The 13,406-nt window shown below is 37.2% G+C and overlaps 1 protein-coding gene across 4 annotated transcripts in view; it reads left to right on the top strand.

Annotated features, from left to right (window-relative positions):
• The first annotated feature begins 1,866 nt into the window (after positions 1–1,866).
• LOC148840806 (suppressor of hairless protein homolog) overlaps positions 1,867–13,406 on the top strand; it is an 87,030-nt gene continuing 75,490 nt past the window's right edge. For 3 of the 4 annotated variants that reach the window (XM_088919342.1, XM_088919087.1, XM_088919256.1), the window contains exon 1: positions 1,867–2,088. In XM_088919342.1, coding sequence (XP_088775468.1) covers positions 2,069–2,088 — 20 coding nt within the window. In that variant the 5' untranslated portion in view covers positions 1,867–2,068. The remainder of the gene's footprint in view (positions 2,089–13,406) is intronic. The other variant, XM_088919169.1, reaches the window with a different exon arrangement.

Here is a 13,406-nt window from a genome sequence, read left to right as displayed (position 1 = left end):
CAGTCTGCAGTTCTGTCATAACCTTTCTGTATTCACTGCTTCTACGATTTTTGATAATTCTCATATTTTTGTACCGTCTAAGATAAGATCACTTTATTAGCAATATACAATTACTTGCATTAGGAATTTTGTCTTTTCACATACCCCAGCTTGCTCTCCATGAGATACACAGGCAGGGAGAGAGAAGTTTGGGGTCATCCATTTATACAGAACCCCTGGAGCAACAGGGGTTAAGGGCCTTGCTCAGGGGCCCAACAGAGTAAGACTTCTCTGCTGGCTGTGGGATTTGAACCTGTAACTCTCCAGCCGCAAGTGCAGTTCCTTAGCCACAAGGCCACTGCTCTACCCCATCTTGGTATAGTCGGTATATTTTACAAACTATACCAAGATCTAAGGTATGCCACACAAAACTATGGATGCATTTTACACATTTGCTTAAACAAATTGAGCAAAGGAGAAGGGGAATGTGAGTGCATGCATGTTTGTTTGCTGTGCAATGGACTAGCATCTAGATAGGATTTAGCTCCCCCGTGACCCTGTATTGGATAATGTGGTTAGAAAACCACATTAGATTGGATGGATGCAGAAGGGGAATGTTGACCAGAGCTCTGATGAGTCATGTCAATGCAACTGTGTTCAAAGTTGGTGTTGCTCAAGCTGTATTTGTACATGCAAGCTATAGAAGTTGATCCTACACCTCTGATCTGTATTCAGATGATTGCTAAGGTGTTAGCCTTAAGAGTTCTGCTTTGCTGATATGAACAGTTTGAAGGAGAAGTGGACCAAGTGTACTGATGGTGGTATTTACTAAAAAGTCATTTTAGAAACATTGTAGATTTTATAGTTGAACATATTAATCAGTCTAAAAACTTAACCACCATTCATATCATGGGTTAAATGTGGAATTTTACAACAATCTTGTTAAGAAAGGACTCCTGTGCAAAAGAACACCTTATGTTGTAATGCTGATAAGATCCTGTGATAATTTAATTTATTTAGCCAGCGGGTATTTCACCCTGCAACTCACAACTGGTAACTGATGAAGTTAGGGAGGTGTGAGCATGGCCAGTACCTGGATGGGAGACCTGGGAAAGCTAAGGTTGCTGCTGGAAGAAGTGTTAGTGGGACCAGTAGGGAGTCCTCATCCTGTGGACTGTGTGTCCTAATCCTAGTGTAGTGACAAGGACACTATACTGCCAAAAAGTGACTTGCTAAGGAGTAGAAAAGAATAATTTATTGCTATAAAGAGACATTTTTTCTTCTTTTACTTTTTAATGTGTAGTTTACCTCAAATATAGAGTTCCCTTGAATTGTTGTTTTGATATTCAGTAAGGTTTTTAATACATAACCTTGTTTAGAATAGTATTAGTTTATGATTATTACCTTTGTAAAGACTGATTTGTGATAAAGCAAAATGAAAGGCTAGATGCAAAAGTCAGTTTTTTAAGATTTACAAAAAGGTTGAAATTATTAAAAGACTTTATTATGAAGCATTTAAAAGACACTATTAAATAACCAAACTCCAGGATGATGATAATCGTGATAATCGTTTATAATACAGATGACAATAACGACATTAAATGTATTACTAATATGTTTATTAATATAGATAGTATAATATCGTGCGGTGTAACATGTGGGCCTGGGAAAATACAACATTTTCACGGCATTGTGTGACATTTCGTGGAAACCCATCCCGCTGACGGCTATAATTTATCGCCCTGTAAACACGTGGGAATACAATCACAGTACCATAAAACAAGCAAGCAGCTCAGACACCAGCGAGATCTCGCGATGGGATGGGTTCCCCTCCATTATTGTCTATTATGAGAGTTTTCCTAATCTCGCGACGTTTCTGAAGTTTCCCACGCCTGTTGTTGTGGCGTCTGCCCTTTTCTTTTCACTCTCTCTTCTTTCTCTCTCCTCCCTCCCTCTCTTCCTCTCCCGCCCCCTTTCTCTCTCTCCCTCTGGCTCCTTCCTCTCCACTCCTCGGCTGTTGTCTCGGCGGCCCGTCAGGCGAGAGCGGGGATCTCGCGAGTGTTGGAGTTTGGGTGAGAGTTTGTGGAAGATGGCGCCTGTTGTGACAGGGTAAGTCTGAGATTCAGAGCTGATGGTGGTACAAGAGTTAAAGTGGAATTAACTAATTGGAGTTAAATTAGGTGTTTTTGCTGGAGCCCAGCCCGACGAGCAGCACCTCTGATCTCCAGCCTGTTTTTGTTTATAATGGGTCTTGGTCTTTCCCTCTTCTTTCAAAATGTATTGTGTGTATTCTCCCACTACTCCACACTCCTTTCTACTGACTGTTGCTGCACCGCCGTGTTGTGGGGGCTTTGTACTGATCGAGCCCTGTGCTTCTAACTGGAGTTCAGGCTGCACTGAGGATCTTTTTCTTCTTTGGAAAACCCGGTAGCTCCACGAGTACAATCAATGGATCGAAAAGCAGAAAATATTTTCAGCGTTTTCCCCTCCCCATTGCTAGGCAGTCAGCGAGTTGTAACTTAAATCCACGATGCATTTTTTCCCCTGAATTCTGCTGCATTGTTTTGTGAAGCTTGCAATATCTGAGCCCATTTTCAACTCTCGTTTGTGGTTTTTTTTTAAACTTCGGCTGTTTTTTTGTTTGCGTGTTGCGGCCGTTCCTCACTGTCTTTGACAATAATCCCGCAAATCGTGTTTCGGGATCGCAGTTTTTGAACTGCGAGTGCTCGAGTGTTCATTTTAAGTGTTGTTTATCAGGGCAGCACCTTGCCTTGTTTCCAATCACATCTTTCCTGCTGCGCGATGCAGCTGAACCAACGCAGATGCGGAGTGCACCTCAGGACATACGAGGCAGAAGATGAGCACGAAAGAATGGGGTAGCTGCATTAAAACATTTCAATTTAATGTTTTAATGGAGCTATGGTTTGCTCAACGTTTTCTTTTAAATGCGTTTCTGCACAATTTGCTTTGTTCCGGCGTCCCCGGGGGTGCCAGTTACAGCGTATTTGCTGATTGCATCTTTGTGGTTCACTTTACTGACAATGTTCTGAAGTTAGTGAACGTGGTTTATTGCACCATCAGTTACGGTGATCAACGATTTAGGATTTGTGAAGTGCAGACGGACCGATTTAATCTAATCCAGGGTACCATTTAATTTAGAATGATTGAGTACTTTATATATTTTAAAGAAGCAGAACGTATACTTCTGCACATATACAGAAAGCAAACTAATCTCTGGTTTTAGAAGTCTGAGAGCGTTATTTCCGTTTTCTCAAAAATATGATCCATATAAATGTCCATGACACGAGCTCTCTTACTTTGCGCTTAAGACAAAAATGTTTGGTATCAATATTTTAGTCTGGGTAATAAGTAATTACCTTGGGAGGGTGTGATCGTGTTCCTTTATTACAGTGCTGCTGGCTGTGTACAAGTGGCAGGCTGTCTGGCCACCTGTCCAGACAGTATCTGGTGGTTTTAGAGAAAACTTGCCATAAGGGGCCCCGATTAGCATCTTGACGGTTCTTCCCGAGATCAGTGTCAACAGTATTATCTTACCGATTCACATCTGTACTGTTTGAGCACTTCTACCGTAGTATTGTGGGCATAACAAGTTATTATTGATGCGCAAGCATTGTTTAGGCGGTAACAACATATCAGTGTACGTTTAATACGGTTTGATTATTTTATTTACATAGTCTGGTATCAAAGCTATATTGGTATACTTTTCATTAGTGTATATTTTATAATTGGGGTTTTCATTTTTAAATCAATAACGTTTATATTTACAAAAGACTGCCCAGCTTTTGTAATATTATATTAACTTTTGGATTGGCTGCAGTTGGAGTTGGGAATAAGATTGTAAATAAGTTTACAAATCCCTTTTAGATATGCCCACATTCTGAAGCCTTTACGGCTGCTTGGCATTTGTGCACAAGTGATGAGAACCAATGGCACTGTTGTCATGTTTGACTGGATATTGTGCAGGTGAAACAGGAGACATTACAGTTCTGAAAGCTGTGGTCTTTTGAGGATAAATGCAGCCATTTCTCATGTCCAGGTTAGAATGTGTTTTTATGGTATCTGCATCAAGCAAGTTGTGCAAAGTGGTAGCAGATTGAGGAAATGTCTCACAGCATAACTTCATGCATTTGCTCAGTTTTAAAAATCATTTGATTTGGCTTATTTTTTTAAGTTTGGGATGTCCAATTCTTTTCTCTTTTTTTCTGAATTCTTTTCTGAAAGTGTAGATTAAACAACTGATTTTATGAAAGGTATGTTTTCACAGAGCTGTAAAATATATTGCAGCTCAGTGAGAATATGAGTAAAGTTTTTAAACTGATTTGTAACTGCTTATGCAAACAGCAGCTCAAGTAATAGCAGTATTTGTTGTGTGTGATGCACCTAGTTTCATTGAGTCACTGGAGGGTAACAGGATGTTATTTGCTTGGACAAGACTCTCTTTGCTTAAAACCTTTGCAAAGATGTAATTGATTTCGTTTTCATTGTTCATAGTTCATTGAACAATACAGTATTAAATGTTTTACAGATTGAGGGGTTGCCTCAGCTTTAGTATTTTAATTAATCTAGTTAATGGTGCCCTAAAATGATAAAGAAGTAACAGCACAAAACATTAGAAGTGTTGAAACATGAATAATAGGTTTATGTTTTTATCAAAACCGGTGAAAATTGTTACCGGTGGAAATTTAGAAAAATCGTTTAGTGGCATTTTTCAAGTGTCTCCTTAAAAAATCCTAAACAGGAAACAGCTGTGACATACGTTTGTACTGTGTACAGTTGTTTCTGGAGGCTCTGAATTGGTGTGGCTTTAACATTGCTAGATTTTATTTTTTTTCCCCATTGTGGAATCACAGATTCTCTAAATGTTAAGATTTCTTGTTAATTATTTCCCTACTGCTATCCTAATAAGTTGTTTGAAGAAAATAAAACTGGATCCAGATTGGATGAAATCTATGACATTCTGAAATTGTGACCAGTGCCAGAAAGACAAAACAGTATTCATCTGGTAAAGTGTTAATGGGAGAAGACGGGGACATTTATTTTTAAAGGAACAAGTTAAAGGTTTATTCCATGCTGAAAAGAGATGTAAAGGAAACAACGTTTTGGCTGTGGAGCTTTTTTCGGGTGTGGAAGGCTCCACAGCCGAAATGTTCTTTCCTTTACTCCTCTTTTCAGCATGGAATAAACCTTTACTTGTCTCTATGCAGCCTACGCATGCTGGCGCAGCTACCTGCTTGATTTATTTTGAAGGTGTGCTTAGCAGTTTTTGTTGTTTTTTATATTTTATTTGTACAGTGTTTTTCTGTGGCGTGTTCTTTTTATCAGCAGCAAGTAGTGCAGTGTTTTTTTCTGGAGGGGACCTCCAGCTCATATAGCAACTGTCCCTTTTCTGATGCCTTAACAACTAAAATAAACAGTGATACACAATTCAGGTCACTTGTTGTTTCGTTATGACTTAAAAATCCTTTCTTTATTCATTGTATTGTGTATGGTGCAACACATTACAAGCAGACCATCTTGTATTATTTTGCATTTTGTTAGTAGTTGCCTATTTTTGTAACCATGTTGGATGTGGAGGAAATATCCTTATGCTTATTTTTTAAAGATATATCTAAATGAGGCCACCAGGATTATGATTTATGTCAATGTAATGCAAATTCTAAATCGATAAAAAAGAGCCAAACTATAAGATTGTCATGAAGAATGCAAAGCTGTTTTGAGAAGAATAGTTGAGAACATTTTGCATATATATAATTTAATAATTAACAATGTATGTGTTGCATCTAAAATCATAGGTGCACAATGAATCAGACTTCTTTTCTCTGGCTTCTGTCATGTTCTTAAAAGGACCATTTAAAAAATTAAGAACACCACAAGGCTCTCAGTATCCCCCGAAGTCTTTCAATTCCATTATTATACTGCACTCAGGAGTGAGAACCAGACTGAAACCCTGACTTTTCAGAACTTCTCTGTGATCAAAATGTTCTGCTACCTATGGAAAGTTTTCCTGTACAATTGTTGAAACCTCAGAAATTGTATGAATATATAATTCAGTGCTTTTGCAATACAACCTACCCTTGCCTAAAGGTATTTTTTACGTTGGTGATTCACAGACATAATATCAGAGTATCTCTGTATGCAGTATCTGTGTGTCTGAGCAAGCTCCATTCTTAAACTCTCTAACCTTTCACTGTCAAAGCAGGCCCCTGTTTTCTCCTTATTCAGATCTAAACTAAAGACACATTTGTTACCATTGACTCTCCATTAATTGGTCATTTAATGGTAGTACATCTCCTGGCATGAAAGGGACATTGAATTTTGCCGTGTTTTCAAAATCAGCAACTTTTTGTAATTTGCTGAAACTCCTTAAAGGCCAGAAGGGTTAGCACTGAGGATGGAGCATATGACTTATATAGCTAATTTGGTTTTCAGCATCTAATTGATCTAAGTATGACTAATTATCAAGAGGGAAGGACATTGAATTGAATTGTTTTTGCCAGTTCAGGTAAATGTAAATGTTCTGTTTTCTTTAAATGATTTTAATTGCCTTATTTTCTTGTAAACAGTTAGTTTCCCCCATCTGGATGATAAACTGATTAATCTGCCTGTTTAGTAAGTAACAGTTTAAGTGACTTTCAATTAGTATTTAGTGTTTTATAAATATTGGCCTGAAGAGTGCTTTATATGTAATACTGGTCATCACATTTTCAAACTAATTAATTAAATAATTCCCTGGTAAAAGCAATAATACACAGCTAATTTGTTAGTTTGACAGTCTAATAATTTAATTAATAATTAATGGTAATATAACCTGTTTTTTGCTTTCTGAGTTTTATATGGAGGGGCTAGATTCCTAGGGTTGGTGAGAAGTACAGAAAAAACAGAGCCAAAGGTCACATTGGTAGGTATTATTTTCCCCATGTTATTGTTACTGCAAATGATCTTCTATCGAAGGAATTGTTGCATGTGCATTGGCGCTTTGACATGACTAGCAGCTTCTAGATATATAACTGGTTTCTGAGTACAGTGCAGAATAAACCACATTTCACTTACTAAGAATTTTAAGGTTAGTGGTATAGGGGCTGGGGGCGACGTGATGGGTAGCATGCTGCCTTGCAGCACTTGGGCCCTGGGTTCAGTTCCAAACCTGGGTTGCTGTCTGCACCGAGTTTTTATGTTTTCCCTGTGTTTGCATGGGTTTCCTCTGGGTGCTCCTGTTTCATTCCACAGTCCATAGACATACTGGTAGGTTAACTGGCAGACGCCAGTTTGAGAAAATTGGCCCTGGCGTGTGGGTGCGTCTGTATCTGTGTGTACCCTGTGATGGACTGGCGTCCCATTCAGGATGTATTTTTCCTTTGTGCCCGTTGCAAGATGCAGGTTGCTTGGGAGGCAACTATAATACCAAAGCAGCATCGGAAGATCTTAAACACAAACGGGTGCCTTCAGAGTACATTGTTGAAAACTACCATTTGATAGTGCCAGTGTGAATGTAGTATGCATGGTTGGGTTTCAAGGAAGAATGCTTTTTTAAGTGTGAACAGCAAAAACAGGCGACTTGATATTCCCAGCTACATCAGAAACATTACATTTGCTTATAAACAGCTTTAAAAAGTTTAATTTGTATATAAATGAAGCTAAATTCAGTTCTAAACACCTGCCTGCGTGGGAGTCCTAAAAATATGTTTTATGTGCACTGCCAATTTATCTTGGTACAGTAAACCCAGTAGTCCTTTCTAAGAGCTGTTATTTTTAGTTTCGGAGAAGACAAACCAAAGACCTTTGCGGTCTGAATTAGATCTGTCATTTTCATCTATAATCAAATCAAGTCATCCTTCAGGTTGATCGCCTGTTGGATGTGTTGAAAACACAGCGGAGAAGAAAAAATGCTGAAGCTATCTTCACCCAGCTCCAGCAGCAGTGATGAAGATGTACAACTGGAGCATAAGCCAAAAACACAAAAGAAGGCTTTGGGAGCCCCTGGTATTAAAGACGTATAAAAAGCTGAAGGGTGTATAAGTGACTGAGAGTGAATTCTTCCTTTCAGTCCTAAAAAGTTCCTTTTAGGATATCAGTGTTTGAGTGAAGTATGAGGTCTGCCCAAGTTGTAATATATGAATCATTAAAAACAGTAGCTGAATTTGTATCCATGTTTCTGTCTGTGTGCATTGTGTTTCCGTCATGTGTACTACACTTCTTAAATCTTTAAATGTACAATGAAAATTTAAAAAGCCATTCACTGATTGACTGTCAGTGTTATTATAATCATTATTCTTAACGTTTCTTTATACTTGTTAATACTATTCTAGACTCTAGAAAAAGTCTCTTGTCGTAAGGAAGTTCTGATCTTTTTCCATCCAAACTTGATAACATCTGTTATTAGATTGTATGTTGTGATCCCACTTCTGAGAATAATTTATGTGTTCTCAGGTTAAGTGCATTTCTTTTTGGAGAAATTCTTGCAAACCCTTGTGCCTTAGTGCTAACTTTGGCACTATTGATCATACTTTCACAATATAGATTAGGGAGGATTGTTTGGTTTTATGGGGAGTACTGACTGATAGAAAATAATCTGTGTGTTTGGTCCAACAATGGTTTGTTGAATTGTTGGTAAGGAGTGATCATTATTTCTGTCAGAAAAAGTTTGTAATGTCATTTAGGACACTTTGTTCTTTTTGCTCAGTTCTTCTGTTACCATTGGCACCAGCTTCCATTTTTGTGCTGATGACACCCACATTTGCACAAAACCTCTCATTAGACAAGCTCTTGATGCCTTGCCACACTGCTGTGATGATGTTAGGAATGGATGCAACAAAACCTTTGCATCTGAACTCTTACAAGACCAAAGATAGATTGATTGCCGGTCTGTATCAACTCTGAAAATGTCAACTGTAGTTTGGCTATTGATGGTCCTGTAATCAGGCCATGAACTTATGTAAGGAATTCTGGAGTCAATTCTAACTTGAGCCTTGTGTATTCAAATACATCTCTCCCTTATGCAGAAAAAAAAGATATGTTGGTGCTTGCTGGTTAATGCAAACCTGTTCTTTCATTTCAAAGCTCAGCTGCTCAGATTTAACCAAAACTAAAACACAAGAGCATATTACCTGTTTTACACTGGACCACTGTGGATTTCAGATTCTGATTTAAAATGCTTATGGTGACCTTTGAAGGCTTGAATGAAATCTCCTATATATCTACCCTTTATTTTTGCTGGGGTTGCTGTGCCCTTGTTTCAAGCTGGTGGGATGATGCCCCAGCCCATATCAGATATGGCCAGCTCTGTTTAATTTGCTGCTTTAATTTGTGTGTACCAGTGTCTTGTTTTGTTGTACACTGCCTTGAGAAAATGTTGCATGAAACGTGCTTGATAAAATAGAAATTTTTCCTATAGTTGCACAGAAATGGCCCCGTTTGAAATTACTTAAGCCACCTTTGAACGGAAGCTTTTGGCTTACTAATTAATAGGTATGTTTCAGCATTTATGAATTTAATGGATACCAAAAGAAAAATAAATGTATCCATGAGACTATAGGTTGTTATTGTTGTAAATGAAATCGAATCATTGGTCAATGTATTTTTTTTTGCAAATCTAATCAGATGAAATTGAAATTTTCACAGTGATTCCAAAATTGATGTATTAATATCGTATGACAATAATTTACTGACCTTGTATCAAAAGGGAATGTACATGCTTTTTTTGTTGTCTAATAATCCATTCATCCATTTTCTAACCAATTAAGGTTTGTAGGGGAGTTGTAGTCTATCTCGGCAAACATCGGGTGCAAGGCAGGGTACATCCTGGACTGGACGCCAGGCCATTGCAGGGCACACACAGACACACACACATTCACACCAGGGCCATTTTTCCCAGACCCCAGTTAAGCTGTCAGTATGTTTTTGGACTGTGGGAGGAAACCAGGACCCACATGATCAGAGGAGAACATACAAACTCCACACAGATGGCATCCCAGGTCTGAAATTGAACCCAGGGCCCCAGTGCTGCACGGTAGCAGTGCTAACCACTGTGCTACTGTGCTTCTTTTGTCCAATAACTACTCCTTAAAATTGGATGATAGACCAGATTTATTGAGCAAAGTCCTCCTGCATCGCTTCACAACGTGTGAGTGTTCTTTAGGACCAGCAGATGGACCTTGATAAAGCTGGTACAAACCACAAGTCAAGTTGATAGCTGAAGTGCTTTCAAATCCTGGATGGTGTCAGCAGGGCAGAGTATGTTGTGTGTTGTAATCTTGGGGCATTGTGTGGTTTTGGGCAACATTTTATACACAACCACACAACATGCCAAAGTGTTTGCAGTGATCTTTAACCAGGTGATAAATTGAAAGTCTCTGTGGTATTTTTGTGGATTTTAAAGGTAATTTTATGAAATTAATTAATTTCCTCAACAGGTGTGGTAGAGCAGCATGCCTGCAGTTTTTGTTGTGCCGTTTAAATGTCATTACATGTCTGTTGCTCATTTTTTTCACTTTCCAATTTACTCTTTTGCATTACTAATTTTCCTTTTCTTGTGACTCAAAACTACAAAATTATGTACATTCCTGAAAATCTTTAGCTAACAAGGTCAACAATAAAATTAGGCAAACCTTCTTAACCTTTGTTTTTTTCCCTTTAGTTTTACATGCGGTGAAATCATAAAATTGTGAACATTTAAGACCGTAATTAAATTACAGTTTGGCATCTTGTGCTGACTGTGTGTATGGCAGTTAAATATTTTTTTGATCGCTCAGACTGGTTTTGCATAAACAGTATTAAATGCACAGATCAAAAAGTTTGTTTTAAAATTTATTACATTTAGTGCTGTCATGCTCACTATTCCATAAGAGGAAGTTTGTATTATGTTTCATGCAGGTAGCATAAACCATGTGGTATGAGTTTTGATTGAATTAAGTTACATTGCATCAGATACACTATTAATTGCATTTTAAAAACAGATTTTTTCCATTTCATTTTTCCAGTGTTATATTTAGTATGGTATCCATAAAAATACAAAGATCTGGTTCAGATTAACAACATACGCTCTTTTTTACCATCACCCCTAATCATTGTATTTCTAGGTATACCATACTATCTTGATTGATACCAGTCTTTATCTTAATTTATGTTATATAGTGTGTAAATGCTAATGCCCAACCAAATAGTTTCTAATAAATTGTATATGATTTTGTATTTCATTTTTAATACTACAGAGAAATTAACAATAAATATTTAAGGAAAATATTTGTATCTCATAAAAATCCAAATATAAAATATCTGTCTGTGATTCTAAAGTAATCCACAATTGAATAAATTATCCATGAAAGGAATGTTAGTGGTCATCTCCATTTCAGCTGTCACTTGTCAACATGTAATCACTTATGAGAATAGACTGTAATGTGATTTCCAGCTTTATTAAATAACCACAGTTTGACAAACCCGATGAACATCCTTTCAGGACTGGAGAGGTTTGATTTTAGCAGAGCCAACTAACATAAATAATATCATAACCAGAATAAAAATAAGTAGTAGAACTTAGGGTACAAAAAGTAGCATTTTTGCTATTATTGTAACCTTAAGCCTTTAATGCAGATTCTTCAGTTCAGGGAGTCATTGTTTTTGGAGACAACCAGATAGCTTTAAATGCTGTAAAACAGTTAGCTAAAGACTACAGTATATCTTTCTTTTCATACACAACAGGCTTACTCTAAACGTATTCATTAAAAGACTGATTTCTGTTCCCTTCTATTTTGTATCTATATCTGTCTCTTTGTATCATCTCACCTCCACTGGTCTTGGCAGTGGTTACTTCTCATTTAGTAACACAATGGTTTGATTTTAACTTAGTTTAAGGTTGAATTGTCAAATTAATGTTTTAGAGTGTGTTTTGACTAATACAAGATATTAGTCAAATGTTTAACACAACAAAACAATGTAAAGAAAATGAATTTTCATAGCTTCAGCTGACTTTAACCTGAGGCACTATGGTACCTAGTTCTGCCACCATAGTTTTGTTATTCTGTAGTGTTGCACTGGACAGTCATACCAGGGGCAAAATGGAGCATTACTTTAGAATTGCAAAGAATATTAAATTTAGCCATCGTGATAAATATATCAGAATTCGTATCCAGGGGTGATGTTGATTATTTTTAGGCATATGTTCTATATTTTCTTCTACCAACATCTCTACCGATACAATCGTGCGAGGAAGAAATATTACCAACAGACTTGCCTTTTGTATCTGTTCCTCCCCCTAGATTTTGAACCCCTCCATTTACTCTCAGTGTGTGTTTCTGGAGTCTCTCCTGAATGCAAAAATGTAACTCAAGCTCATAAAAAGTGATGTTGCAGCTCCCTCAGACAACCACAGAGATAGCAGCAGCTTGTCAGGATTCAATATCCCATGACACAATTTCAGTGCGATCCACAGCAGAGTTCATTACTGCCATGATGCAACAGTATCCCTATTCCCTGCATGGAGAGTTTCAGAATTTCCAGAATCTAAACAACCTAGTTTGCTTTGAACATTTTCCATTAATGTGTTTACTGTGCTCGTTTTTGTGTGTGACCTTAGCTGTCGCACTGTCAAGTGTCTTATCAGCATCAAGTTTGGCCAAAACAGAAGTATGAGGAAGTGTGTGTGAGGCTTTCCTTTTTTACTTTTTTACTTTTTTTGTCCTGTTGGTAAATCCTAGAATGAATTCTGTTCAAATGAGATGTTCTATGTTGTACAACATGTAAATGTTATACCACCAGTGAGATTCGAATAAAAAATGAAAGAAATGTTTAAAGACTCTAAAGCTTTGTCTTCTGGTTTTACGTGGCTAGAAAAAAATAAAATAAAATTCTAACTTTTATATCCTGTATTACCTGAAGTGTGTTCTGTTATGATTGACATGGGGCCTATATTATTTAATTTTGAAGAAAGGATTCTTTTGATCACCAGGATACATATTTTCTCTAATCTTATTATATATCTTTTCAGTGACAAAAACGGTGTACATTTTAGTGTGGTTAATTCTTAGCATTACATTTTCTTGTGTTAAAGTTAATTGTTTTAATGGAAAACAGGCATAGATGTGTAATTTTTCTTAATTTTTTTTCTTTTTGAATTCTAGAATCTGCTTGTCATCCTTTAATATAGCCATGTTATAACTAATCATCATTTTTAGTCTGCTATTTCAGGGAGAAAAGTCAGATAGTTATTCTGTACTCTCCTGTTTGTGATGTCTTGTCAGTTTTGAGTAAAACTGAAAGGACTGTTGCTTAATAGTGCTTGTTCAGCCAAGAGCCCACTATGCCTCATAAACACAACCATTGCCAGTTGAAATCCACATTCATATCAGCATCCACTTGCTGTGAGCAATTCCCATAAAACTTTATCCCCCCTCATGGAATAACAGAAATCTGTA

Source organism: Atractosteus spatula, chromosome 1 (assembly GCF_055471065.1).
Source record: "Atractosteus spatula isolate fAtrSpa1 chromosome 1, fAtrSpa1.hap1, whole genome shotgun sequence".
Lineage (NCBI taxonomy): Eukaryota > Metazoa > Chordata > Actinopteri > Semionotiformes > Lepisosteidae > Atractosteus > Atractosteus spatula.
The sequence above is the reverse complement of the archived record's forward strand: the minus strand, read 5'-3'. Positions and strand labels throughout refer to the sequence as shown.